Source organism: Nicotiana tabacum, chromosome 21 (genome assembly GCF_000715075.1).
Source record: "Nicotiana tabacum cultivar K326 chromosome 21, ASM71507v2, whole genome shotgun sequence".
NCBI lineage: Eukaryota > Viridiplantae > Streptophyta > Magnoliopsida > Solanales > Solanaceae > Nicotiana > Nicotiana tabacum.
The window spans coordinates 1142339-1155383 of record NC_134100.1 but is presented as its reverse complement, the minus strand read 5'-3'; the positions used below and the strand labels follow the sequence as shown (position 1 = coordinate 1155383).

Sequence of the window (13045 nt, the reverse complement as noted above, 5' to 3'; positions counted from 1 at the left end):
AAAACTTAAAAGTTCATGACCTGCGGTCGCATCAATTAGTTGATCTATATGTGGTAAGGGAAAGGAATCTTTTGGACATGCTTTATTTAAATCAGTATAATCTACACAAACACGCCACTTACCATTTTTCTTAGGTACAACCACCGTATTAGCTAACCAAGTTGGATATTTTACCTCACGGATTGATCCGATTTTTAATAATTTTTGGACTTCATCCTGAATCACCTGGTTCTTGAAAGCACCTTGTTTCCGTTTCTTTTGCTTTACTGGTGTGAAAGAAGGGTCCTCGTTGAGTTTGTGAGTCATCACATTTGGAGGTATCCCTGTCATATCAGCGTGGGACCAAGCAAAGCAATCTAAGTTAGCTTTTAAAAATTCGATTATCATACCTCGCATGTTCGTGTCTAAATTAGCTCCGATATAAACCTTCCGTTCAGGCTGTTGGTCAAATAACGTCACTGCATCAAGCTCTTCAATCGTTGTTTTGATGCTTTCGTTCTTTTCAGGTTCTTGAATTGTGTCAGGCCTTGAGTCCAAATCTGTTTTCTCTTGTTCAGTTGAAGTTTGATCTTTTTTACTTTCAATTGTTTCCTGTAATTGCTATTTTGCTTTATTTACGGCGCTCGTACTTGTTACAGCGTTGACATTTCTGGCCATCTGCTGATCCCCACGAATTTGACAAATTCCCCATGGTGATGGGAATTTGATAACTTGATGCAGGGTTGATGGGACAGCATCCATATCGTGTATCCATGGCCTTCCCATGATCATATTGTAGGCCATTTCCATATCAACTACCTGAAATTTAGTTTCCTTCACAACACCCATAGCAAAAGTTGTTAGTATTACCTCACCTTTTGTTACTACACTTGAGTTGTCGAAACCTGACAAGGTGTGCGCCTTGGGTAACATTTTGTCTTCAGCTTGCATTTCCCGCAGTACCCTTAGTAATATAATATTTACAGAACTTCCTGGATCAATCAAAACTCGCTTTACATTAGTATCATATACAAGTAAAGATATTACCAGGTGCATCATTATGTGGAGTTGTCACTCCTTCGTTATCTGCGTCATCGAACGAAATGCTTTCATTGTCAAGGACCTGCCTCACCCGTTTCCCGTGTGTAATCGTTACCTTAGAAACCTTGTTGGAAGCTGTGTAAGTTATGCCATGAATATCTTCTCCCTCGCTTATGACATTCACTGTCCTCTTGGGTGAAGGAGATTGTGGTGGTTCTTGTCTGTTTTTCATATAATCTTGTTTTCCTTTCTCACTAAATAATTCAGTGAGATATCCTTGCTTTAATAAATAATCTACTTCACTTTGCAGGAATCTGCATTCTGAAGTTTCGTGCCCGTGATCGTTGTGAAATTCGCACCAATGATCCGGATTGCGTCTACTTGGATTTGACCGCATTACTTTCGGCCACCGTACCTTATCTCCCATGCTTCTTAAAACAGCTACGAGCTCGGAGGTAGAGACGTTGAAATTATATCCACCGAATCGTGCCTTTAAACTCCTGTCATCATCACGTGATTCTTGTCTATTCCGATCATTCCTGAACTTTGAAGAAGAGCTAGAATCCCGGTTCCTTGACTTTTGATCGTATTGTTGGTTATCTTGCTTCGACCGTAGGTCCTTTCCTGGGGGTCCCATATATGGATCGTACCTGTTTTTACCTGATCTTTTTTCGGAATCTGACCTTCGGGTACCGCCCCTTTCTTCATGATGGAGCTTAGGTACGGTATCTTCTTCGATTCGCAGCTTCGTGCTATACCTATTGTAAACATCATTCCATGTGGTTGCAGGAAATTCTCGAAGACTTTCTTTGAGTCGTCTCGTGGCTTCAGAACTTTTGTCATTTAAATTACTTGCAAAAGCTATAGCAGCCCAATTGTCAGGCACACGAGGTAGAGTCATTCTTTCACGTTGGAACCTATCAACGAAGTTTCTAAGCAACTCTGAATCCCCTTGTTTGATTTTGAAGATATCTTCCATCCTTTTCTCAACTTTTTGTGCTCCCGAATGTGCTTTAATAAAAGAATCTGCAAGCTCAACAAAAGAATTAATAGAATTTTCAGATAAAAGAGAATACCAGGTTAATGCACCCTTGGTGAGTGTTTCTCCAAATTTCTTGACCAATACTGATTCAATTTCTTGTTTGGTCAAGTCGTTGCCTTACACACCGGTTGTAAATGCAGTCACGTGGGTCTGTAGTACCATCATATTTCGGGATGTCAGGCATTTTGAATTTTTTCGGAATTGGAAGGGGAGCAGCACTAGGCTTCCATGGTTGTTGTGAGTATTTGTCCATGCCTACTCCTTTTATTACAGGTGGAACTCCAGGGATTTGCTCTATTCGCTCATTTTGTTCCTTCAGCTGTTTCTGCAAGGTTAGTACTAAATTTTGCAAATATGAATTATTTAAATTACCTGGTCCCCCTTCTTGTGGTTCACTGGGGGTTGCTCCGTTTCCAGAATTATCAAGACCAGAATGGGGGTTCTCCAATGTATTATTATTAGGAGTCGGCGTAGGTGGCGCAGCAGGCAAACGACTAACAAGTGCCTGAAGAGCTTTGCCGACTTGTGCATCGATTAGCTTTTGCAAAGCTTCAGTTGTAACTCCTTCAAAATGTTCAGATTGCTCTTGTTAATCAGCACGGGATTCAGTAACAGGAGTGCCTTCACGAGATTGACGTGGTGAATTTAAAGGAGAGGGAACCACGGTATCTTGATTTTGATATATTTGATTTTCATGGCTTCCCAATGTGTTGTTACTGTTGTTGTCGGCGTTATTGTTTGACATGGTGACGATAATAGATAAGATATAGTTTAAAAGGAAAGATTATCAGATTCCCGGTAACGGAACCAATTTGTTTAACCAAAAGTATGAGTCCTTGGTCAAAGCTAAAAGAGAAATTCGGGTTACTGATAATCAGGAGACAAAAATAAAATACTTTTGAGAACAATGGCAGGAGGTAAATAGATAAGTATTTCAATGAATTCTCAATAGTATTTCGTGTCCTTACAAATGATGATCCTTCTTCCTTTTATAGATCACTCTAGGTAAAGGAATAAAGCCTCAGCTTTAATGATATAATCATGAGCAATAAATGACATTAAATAGGCCGTTACACAATCATTCCTATTAAATACCAACTTTATAACGTATCAGACAATTTAATAATGAATTTGGGCTCCTTTCTGTCATCTGATCCTTGCTTTCAATGCCTTCTAATCTGTTGGCTGCAAATAATTTAAATTGGTACGAGACTCGTATCTATACGTCGTCTCGTGCTTATTTAAATTCTTCTTCCCGTGACTGTTTTCACCGTGTCTCTTAGTCAATTGCTGTTCTTTGACCATTCAACTAATCCACGTGTCATGCCACATCATTTTTAATATAAATTCAGTTTTTTCCCAATACACCATATATGCTAAATATTATTTTTCTCTCTCCCTTTTTGTATTTTCTCTCACATAATTATCACGTATCTGCAAACCCCAATACAACCTCTCTCTGTTTGCATACAACCAGACTCTCTTCTCCCACAAACCCTAGTTTCTTAACTCTTCGCCCACTCAAATTCTCAATTTTCTGCTCCGTGTCACCAACGTTATCATCAGAAAACCTTAAATAAGTCATAACAAGGCTGAGGAATGAAAGTGGAGAAGAAAAAAAAGAAGGATTTTTAAGAAGTTTGTTTGTAAATCTACGACTTACTGTAGACGTCATAGTTGCAGAAGCAGAAAGGGAAAAGAGGATAGGCCACAGTCCGACGAGTTCCATTTTGAGAAAGCCTTCCAATGCTTTATGCATCCCTTGAAAACCTAAACCCAACAAAGGGTTTTTGTAGATGTGTTACGGGGCTGAACAGCCGGAATTAATGGCTGGCCGCCGGCCGGCGAAGCCATAGACCTGTTTCTCTCTCTAGATCGCCCAAATCGCCTATTTGTATTCAGTTGTATTCGAATGTATTCTTCAGCTGTATTCACTTGTATTCAGGTTTAATCAGTTGTATTTAACTATTTTATTCAACAGTAGTTAGTTGTATTCAAATGTTTTATACAACTATATTCAGTTGTAGTTAATTATATTCAACTATTTTATTCAGCAGAAGTTAGTTGTATTTTGTTGCATTCAAGAGTTTATTCAGTTGTATTCAGTTGTATTTTTGTTGTATTCAAGTGTTTTATTCAGATGAATTAATGTGTATTTTGTTGTATTCAACTGTATTATTCATATGCATTTCTCTTTATTCAGCTATAATCTTTATTATGCATCTTTCAAATACAGATTAATGAGGGATCGTTTTAGTTCGTTGAGTTAAATTAGGAGAATATCATGTGATTTTATTTCCTTCCGTTTTTAGCGCAGATACGTTACTGTATTTAATGTTAATGTCGCTTGAATACAGCTAAATACAAGTCAAACTTAGCTAGAATTCCAGATTTTACGCCTATATTTTTGGTTGTATTAATGAATACAACAACTTAAATACATGAAATACATTGTATAAAAATATAAAAGGTATCTATAACACGTAATATAGCAAATGGTATCTATAAATGGCTAATTAAACTAAAAAGATGGTGCTTTATGAAAAATTCCCTTAATATATCAATCAAATGCTGCATTAGTTTTACATATATTATTTTTTCTTATGAGGCCAATATTTTGTTACTTATGAGAAATCCTTATAGAGAAAACTACATAGTATAACTGCTTCCCAAAATAATAGCCGACAAAATATACTGTATGCTTTGTATATAATGGGTAATATACATGTAATACACATATTTTTGACATATTTGACTAGCGGATATAATTATTTTTGACCAACTGGTCAAATGTGTAATTTGTCCAGTCTTATATAATAGGATTATCTTTGTTTGTACAGAGTTTTATGTTGGGAATCTACTACTGCTAACAACCATTTTGGTTACCTTTACGAAAATGGACCATAGTGTGAAAACAAACTGTAGTCCAAATTGTAAAAATAATATGGGCTAGCCAGTTTTTGAACTGGTCATTAAAAAATAGTCATCGTTTGCAAAGTCATTGAAAAATAGACATTATTTTGCTGCAACACGGAAAGTTCCAGCATAATATACTAGAGATCGGTGCACATGTGTATGAACTTTCAGTATATTATGCTGGAACTCCAACACGCGGAAAATTCCAATATATTATGTTAGACCGGTATATTATACTAGAACTCCAGTATATTATACTGGAGTATTTTTCCGGATTTTGAACAGTGTTTTCGTTCAGATTTATCTTTACATGAAAAATGGCTAAATTTCGATTACCTTTGAAACTATGGTTATTTTTGAATGACCACTTGTATATCTGGGTATTTTTTAATTTCTCCCGTCTAAATTGAGGGGAAGTGCACGGTTAGCCACTAATAACACATGTATTTACTTTTAAGCCATTATTTAAAATGTCTTTAGTCTTTAGCCACTGTTTTAATAAACTTTACTTGCCCGGACTAAAACACTCTTCTACTCATAAAGTTCAGGACAAAGTGTCCTTAACTTTTGAACTTGCAACTCTAAATCCAGGACTTCAAACTTACATGTCCTTAACTTTTAAACTTGCAACTCTAAGTTGAGGACTTCCGGACTACATGTCCTTAACTTTTGAACTTGAAACTCGAAGTTCAGGACCACTTGTCCTTAATTTTTATGCTTGTAACTCTAAGTCAAGGACTACTTGTCCTTAACTTTTGAACTTATAAGTTTAAGTTCAGGACCTATTGTCCTTAATTTTTGAGCTTGTTAGTCTAAGTTCAGGACCAAGTGTCCTTAACTTTTGAACTTGTAACTGTAAGTTCAGGACCAAATGTCCTTAACTTTTGAGCTTGTTAGTCTAAATTCAGGACCTATTGTCCTTAACTTTTGAGCTTTAGTCTAAGCTCAGGACCTATTGTCCTTAACTTTTGGGCTTCTTACCTTAAGTTCAGGACTTATTGTGCTTAACTTTTGAGCTTGTTAGTCTAAGTTCAGGACTTCAAGACCTATTGTCCTCTAACTTTTGAACTTGTAACTGTAAGTTGAGGACCTATTATCCTTAACTTTTGAGCTTGTTAGTCTAAGTTCAGGACTTCAAGACTTATTGTCCTCGACTTTTGAACTTGTAACTGTAAGTCGAGGACTTATTGTCCTTAACTTTTGAGGTTGTTAGTCTAAGTTCAGGACTTCAAGACCTATTGTCCTCGACTTTTGAACTTGTAACTGTAAGTCGAGACTTATTGTCCTTAACTTTTGAGCTTGTTAGTCTAAGTTCAGGACTTCAAGACCTATTGTCCTCGACTTTTTAACTTGTAACTGTAAGTCGAGGACCTATTGTCCTTAACTTTTGACACTTAATTTATGTGCTTGTTCTTTCTCAAATCTCCAAAAACTACCGCTAGAGGCAATCAAACTTGACTTAAGATTTCCCATTGATGAGTTAGTTGAATATCGCCGGCAGCAGAGGAAAACGTCCCTTAATCAGCATGATTGCATAATTTTTATTAAGTTCCAAAGTAGAATTGCACAAATTAAAGAATGCTTCCCCTGAAATAATTTCCTTCTAAGAAAGAAGCAGAGAATCCTGTCAGTAACTGAAATACATGATTACTTTCAACAAGACCAAATTAGTTCCAGTATTTGTAGAAGACTGGATAGAGACTTTTATGTCAAACCCGGACTTGATAGAGGGTTTGGGAAGCAAAAGAGATAGAAGAAAGGGTAACATAGTCTTTTTATATTAATTTTAATAGATTAGTAGTTACTATTGTTAAGTATTAAAAATGCTGGATAAAAAGTAAATACAACTTTAAAAATTGGCTACCCCACACAACTTTTACCCAAATTGGTGGAAGAGATTTTTACATTACTATGCCACGTAGGAAACCTTATTACCCTCAATGTTTAAGGTTTGACTTAATTACACTTAGTATACCAAATTACCAATTCTATACCATAATTAATTAAGGGTATAATTAATTGTACATTTTTTACTCCTTAATTAAAGAAATTTGCACGTTTCTCCCTCCTAACCCCTCAGTCGCACCCACATTTTACCCATACTGACGTTCTTTTTACCATTTTCCATCTTTTGAAACCAAATTCTCCCTCTAAATTCATAGAAAATTGAAGAAACCCTTCAACAAAGTTGGTTTTAAAGTTTATCAATGAAGAACAATAAAGTTAATCAAAATTGAAGTCAACTCTTCAAAGTTCATACACACATTTACCTTCAGTTTCAAATTTTCTCAATGAAGAAGAACAAACCTTCAAAGAGACAAGAGAGTAGCAATTCCACCATTGACAGCCATTAAAAAGCTTTGAAGCTTTGAATTCAAATTTGAGTTTTCAAAAATCATTATTTGTTTTGATTGGGTGTTGTTGAAAATAATTGGGAATATGTTTTGGAGTTTATATCTCAATTTTGAGGGGTTTTCGTGAAGATTAGACTTGATTTTGACTGAAATTCAGATTGAGACATATTACAAAAATTATAGATAAAATGTAGATTGTTTTTTGCAGAAGATTTTGTAGAAGTTTTAGTCGTTTTGGATTTGTGAAAACAGAAAACAATGCATCTACAATCAGAATACAAATAATCTACAATTTATCTACAAAATATATACAAACTAGATACATTGAATTTTAATATCCCAATTCCCATCCAATTGTAGCATAATTGTGATTTTTGACATAATTACGTTTTTCAGAAGATTTGTAGAAGTTTTAGCCATTTTTTATTTGTGAAAACAGAAAATAAAGCATCTACAATCAGAATACAAATAATCTACAATTTCTGCAATATGTCTTCTTCTTCGAGTTTCAATCTGAATTTCAGTCAAAACCAAGTCTAATCTTCACCAAAACCCTTCAAAATTGAGATATAAACTCCAAACCATATCCCCGATTAATTTCAACAACACACAATCCAAACAAATAATGATTTTTGAAAACCCAAATTTGAATTCAAAGCTTTCAAGCTTTTTAATGGCTATCAATGATGAAAAATATCTGAAAGAATATTTACTTCTATAATTGTAGCGCGCCTAAATAGGAATATCTGGAAGATATGATTTGATCTGATTTACGCCAAATCTTTTTAGAATATTCTGTTCCTCAATTTTAGCTCAACAAATTAGGAAGATTCAGCTACTATTAATTAGTATTTAATGATTGGTATAATACCAGTAGAAAAAATATGGACAGGGCGGGTAAATTAGAAATTATGCACATTTTTTGTAATAAGGTTTCATATGTATAGGAAAGAAAAAATTTGCAGGCAAAGTGCAGCCCAAATTTCCATTTTAGCCAGCAATAATACAGTTACACGAGTAGCCCATTCCCAGACTGCAAACCAAAATCCACCAATTAACTTCCAATAGAACCTTATCTTCTCATCAAAGACATTTTATCCACACCCACAAAACCTTCCCTTCTCATTTCCCTCATTAACATGGCGACACTTCATTTTACAACCTCTCCATCTTTCACCCTCATCTCACCAAGAAACCAAGCCAATGTTGCTACTGCTATTCATCTAAACAGTCCCTGGAAAACCAAAAATCGTCGAATATCAACCGTTATCCGGGCTTATAAAGTATTAGTAGAACATGAAGGTAAAACCACAGAGTTGGAAGTTGAACCTGATGAGACAATCTTGTCTAAGGCCCTCGACGTCGGCATGTCTGTACCATATGATTGCAAACTAGGAGTTTGCATGACTTGTCCAGCTAAGTTACTCAGTGGGAAAGTGGATCAAAGTGAAGGTATGCTTAGTGATGATGTTGTGGAGAGAGGTTATGCATTACTATGTGCAGCTTATCCAAGATCAGATTGTCATATTAGAGTTATACCTGAGGAAGAACTTTTGTCTCTGCAACTAGCAACTGCTGATGACTGAACCTGAAGATGACTCCTGTTTTTGTTATTCCATTTTTGACTGATGTAGAAACTGATATAAGATGTTGTACTTCTTGAGGAATTCAATGCAAAAGTATGTGCTGTTTTTTGCTATAAATTGTTTACTGAGAATATGTCTTTCGTCTCTACGTAAGGCATTCGAACATATAAATGAACCAAAAATTGCTCTTGATCCCATACAGAATTATTTTACAAGCGCTCAACCATGTAGTTAAAGGTGTTTTCAGACTATCTTTTTGGAAATCAAAGGTTGTGGTGGGGTGGTAAGTACCCCTCCGTCCTTAACCAGAGGTCTCGGGTTCGAGCCCTAGGAAGAAGGGTTCGAGCCGTAGGAAGAAGTCACCTCTGGTAGTGAGCACTTTACTCCCAAAGTGGGACTTCCGGAATCCGGATGTCGGGCCCAAAAGAGGGTACCAGACACCAAGTGTGAAACCTTCAACCATGTAGTTACAGGTGTGCTATCAAAGGTTGTGGTGGGGTGGTAAGTACCCTTTTATCCTTAACCAGCGTCCAAAGGTCTCGGGTTCGAGCCCTTGGATTTGGTAGTGAGCACTTCACCGCCCAAAGTGGGACTTCCCGAATCTGGATGTCGGGTCCCAGAGAGGGTACTGGACCAGGTGCTAAACCAAAAGAAAGTCTCAATTTTTTGTTCTTTCTATCATATAATTACAAAGAATGCTAACATGTAAAGCAGATTTCTCCATTAACAGCAATGTATTCTCATAAAGAGAATACAAATTGCAGGAAATAAAAGATTTATTCCCAAGTTTGTAACTACTATTGAAACCGATTTAAAGACTGAATTTAGGGAAATGTTCTGCAACCTCGCAAAAGAGGTAGTAATACATCTCTGACCTTGTTCTACTTACTACATTGCGCTGTTTCGAGCTTATAAGACGTTGATAAAACTTCCTTGTCACTTTTAATTTCATCCTACGTAATGTAGGATGACCACCTAAGCTGTCGGGCGGTGGAAGCCAGGTTTCTTGGTTTTCCTCTGCTTAATCTTCACCTTCACATTGATGCCATTGTTAATAATGGACTGAAGTACAATCTCAAGTTTCCCTTCCAATTTCTCCCCTTTCCTTGGCGTATAAACTACGTTATGAATATCATCAGCCAGTGCTCTTTGAGCCAGAACTTCCCCAATAGCAGCACAAGTAGCTCTATTCTTAGTTGATCCCAAGTCAAATTTCATGTCCTTTGAAATAGAGTGCGCCACAACAACAACCTTGCTAGTAGCTCTGTGGATAATGCTAGCACTTACTGAACCTTTCGACACATAAATATCCAAACAAAACGGCTCATGATAAGGGGCAGTAAGCTGATTAAAAGTTGGAACCCTTAACCTCTTTATTGGAGATGCTCCGAAATCATTTAGCTGAAAATTCTGAAACGGAGAGGCAGAGTTATAGCTCAGTTTCTCTTTCTTGTTTTGCTGCTTCTCATCTATACCCTTTAGACCTTTCTCGACCCTAGAAGCTGAAACGTTATTCGATTTTTCCTTCTCTTTTGGACCGTCATTTCCATTATTCTTGTTCGTATTCCTTCTATGGAATTCAAACTTATATTCTTCGTATTCCTTGGAATCTTTATCAAGCTTGTAAAACAAGTTCCCGCGTATCCTCATATCCTCAATCTCATCAAAGTCATGACCGTCCTCGTTCAAAGACGCATAACTAGTCGCCTCATCATCAATTTCAGTTTCAATGGAAAATGACTTTTTCTTGGATGCAACATTTGTGTTGTCTCGCCATGCCTCAGCTAAACCAGAGGACACCCTCCAAGTCTCATTATCCACTAATTCAATCTTGCAATCTTTTAAAGAATCCTTATTAATATCCCTATACAATGGTGAAAGGTGAAAAACCCTGTTATCAACATTTGCAGCAGCTGAATGGGTTTTACTATCATCGACGAAATTAAGTTCATTTGCTTGACAAGCTCTTGTTGGTCTTGAGGAATATGAACATACTCTTAGAAGAAATTGGGAATTGAGTATACAAGACAAGTTGATGAGTTGTCTTCTGAATAACATGATTGACATGGAAAAAATCAATCAGCTACAGCTCCAAATTAGCATAAAAAGTGCTGAAAAGTCAATATCTTTGCTTCAACTTCTTTGAGACAATGTATCGAACAGTTGGTGGGGAATCACTACTGTGGTCTAGTCTTATAAGCTCAGCGAACGGTCAGTAGCACAGATCACTGCCGATAGATTTCTCGCGGACTAAACATAAATTCGCGGATCAAATATTAAATCATTTTGGCCTAAACTCTAACTTGTTTGGGATTGAAGAATTGTTGTTGTTGTTTTAAAATGTTGGGTTGATTCTCTCCTAAATCATAACTAAGAGGAAAAGGAAACATTCATAAAGTGAGGATTTTCGATTCTTACTCTCATATTTGAGCATTCTTTATAAGAAATTATTGTGTCACATTTTATGTGACTTTGTATGAATAAATATAGAGTTTTAAGGGGGAAATTTTTGAAACTTGTGATTTAAAATATATTATAAATATTTTTATAAGTTTTTAAGCTATTCTTTTTTAAAATTAAAAACTATGTTATTCTTTTTTAAATAAACTAAAGAGAAAAAGATGTCACATAAAACTTGGCAGAAGTACTTTCTTTTAGTTTTGTAATCCCTGCAACAATAACAACAACAACAATACAGAATAATCTCACTTAGTGGGGTCTGGGGAGGATAATGTGTACGCAGACCTTACTTCTAGGTAGAGAGGCTGTTTCCAAATAGACCATCGGCATCCTTCCCTCCAAGAACTTCCCACATTGCTCTTGGGGAGACTCGAACTCACAACTTCTTAGTTTTGTACTCCCTACGTCTCATACTTACAGTTGTGGTTACTAAAAATAGTTGTCTCAAATTATCTGTCATTTTAGAAGTTCAAGACAAAATTGAATGTTTTTTTTCCTTTTTTACCCTTAGTAGTAATTGTTCTTGAAGATGGAGATAACACATAAATAGAATAAATATTCAATAAAGAGAGATTATATCTTAAGACATAAATAAGAGTAGAATAGTCCAATCTCTTTCTTAATTAATTCTCCCTCCGGTTCAAATAAGTGACCAATTTGCCTTGGGCACACCCATTAAGAAAATACTAAATTCTAGACAAAAATAGTTTGTGTGACTAAACTATCCTTAATTAAATGTTACAGCTAGGGGTGTACATAGATCGGGTTGGTTCAGATTTTACAATTACCAAACCAAACCAATTGTGTCGGTTTATTAAATCTAAAGACCAAACCAAACCAATAAAACTCGAGTTTTTCACTCTCGGTTTTTCTCGGGTTTTCCGGTTATTCGGGTTTTTTCGGATTTTTTTCGGTAAAATCTTCGTTGAACAAAACATATAAATTGTGCTCAAAATATTTCTTTAGTCCTAGTACAACTATATAAAGTATTTTCTAAGAAAATAATACAAAATATGAGATATGTCATGGCATTATCCTAAAATATTCAATAATAAAGACAATAAACTTATGTAATATAAATATCGCTAATTAACAAGCCATGATAAAAATAAACATAATCTAAAAGTACAAGTCATACTAAAATAAGTACACTAATAAGGGAATATTAATTACATGACTAAAAGCTAAAGAAAAAATAAAATATGTTATGCATTTTTATCTAAATTATTGCAAAACAAAAAATAGATATTCAATACATTCTCGTTCGTAGTATTGAGTTGAATGTCTTTTGTTAGCATTAGTATTGATTTGATTTTGGTTTGGGCTTTTGTTAGCACTAACTAATTTACTAATGTTAATGGCTATAAAACTTATTGTAACATTCAAAAGTTCTAAGTCCAACCTTGAAATAATACCTCAAAAGATAAAATTATGAAATCTTTTAAGAAATATTTATAAATTACATCACAATAAGTATATTTATATATTAAATATCTAAAAATTCTATATATGTAATGTCGGGTTAGTTTAGTTTCGGTTTGACTTTCTTTCGTTAAAACCAAACCAAACCAATTATGGTCGGATTTTTTAAAATCAAACCAAACCATAGTCGAATTTTTTTCTCAATTTGACTCGGATTATCAGGTTAGTGCGGTTTGTCGATTTCC

The 13045-nt window shown here is 35.4% G+C and overlaps 2 protein-coding genes across 2 annotated transcripts; one reads left to right on the top strand and one right to left on the bottom strand.

Annotated features, from left to right (window-relative positions):
- The first annotated feature begins 8365 nt into the window (after nucleotides 1-8365).
- LOC107813963 (ferredoxin C 1, chloroplastic-like) lies at nucleotides 8366-9035 on the top strand. The gene has a single exon (XM_016639284.2). The coding sequence runs from the start codon at nucleotides 8472-8474 to the stop codon at nucleotides 8916-8918; it is 447 nt and encodes a 148-aa protein (XP_016494770.1). The 5' UTR covers nucleotides 8366-8471; the 3' UTR covers nucleotides 8919-9035.
- Nucleotides 9036-9893: 858 nt separating this feature from the next.
- On the bottom strand, nucleotides 9894-10976 carry LOC107813962 (uncharacterized). The gene has a single exon (XM_016639283.2). The coding sequence runs from the start codon at nucleotides 10974-10976 to the stop codon at nucleotides 9894-9896; it is 1083 nt and encodes a 360-aa protein (XP_016494769.2).
- Between the last annotated feature and the right edge of the window lie 2069 nt (nucleotides 10977-13045).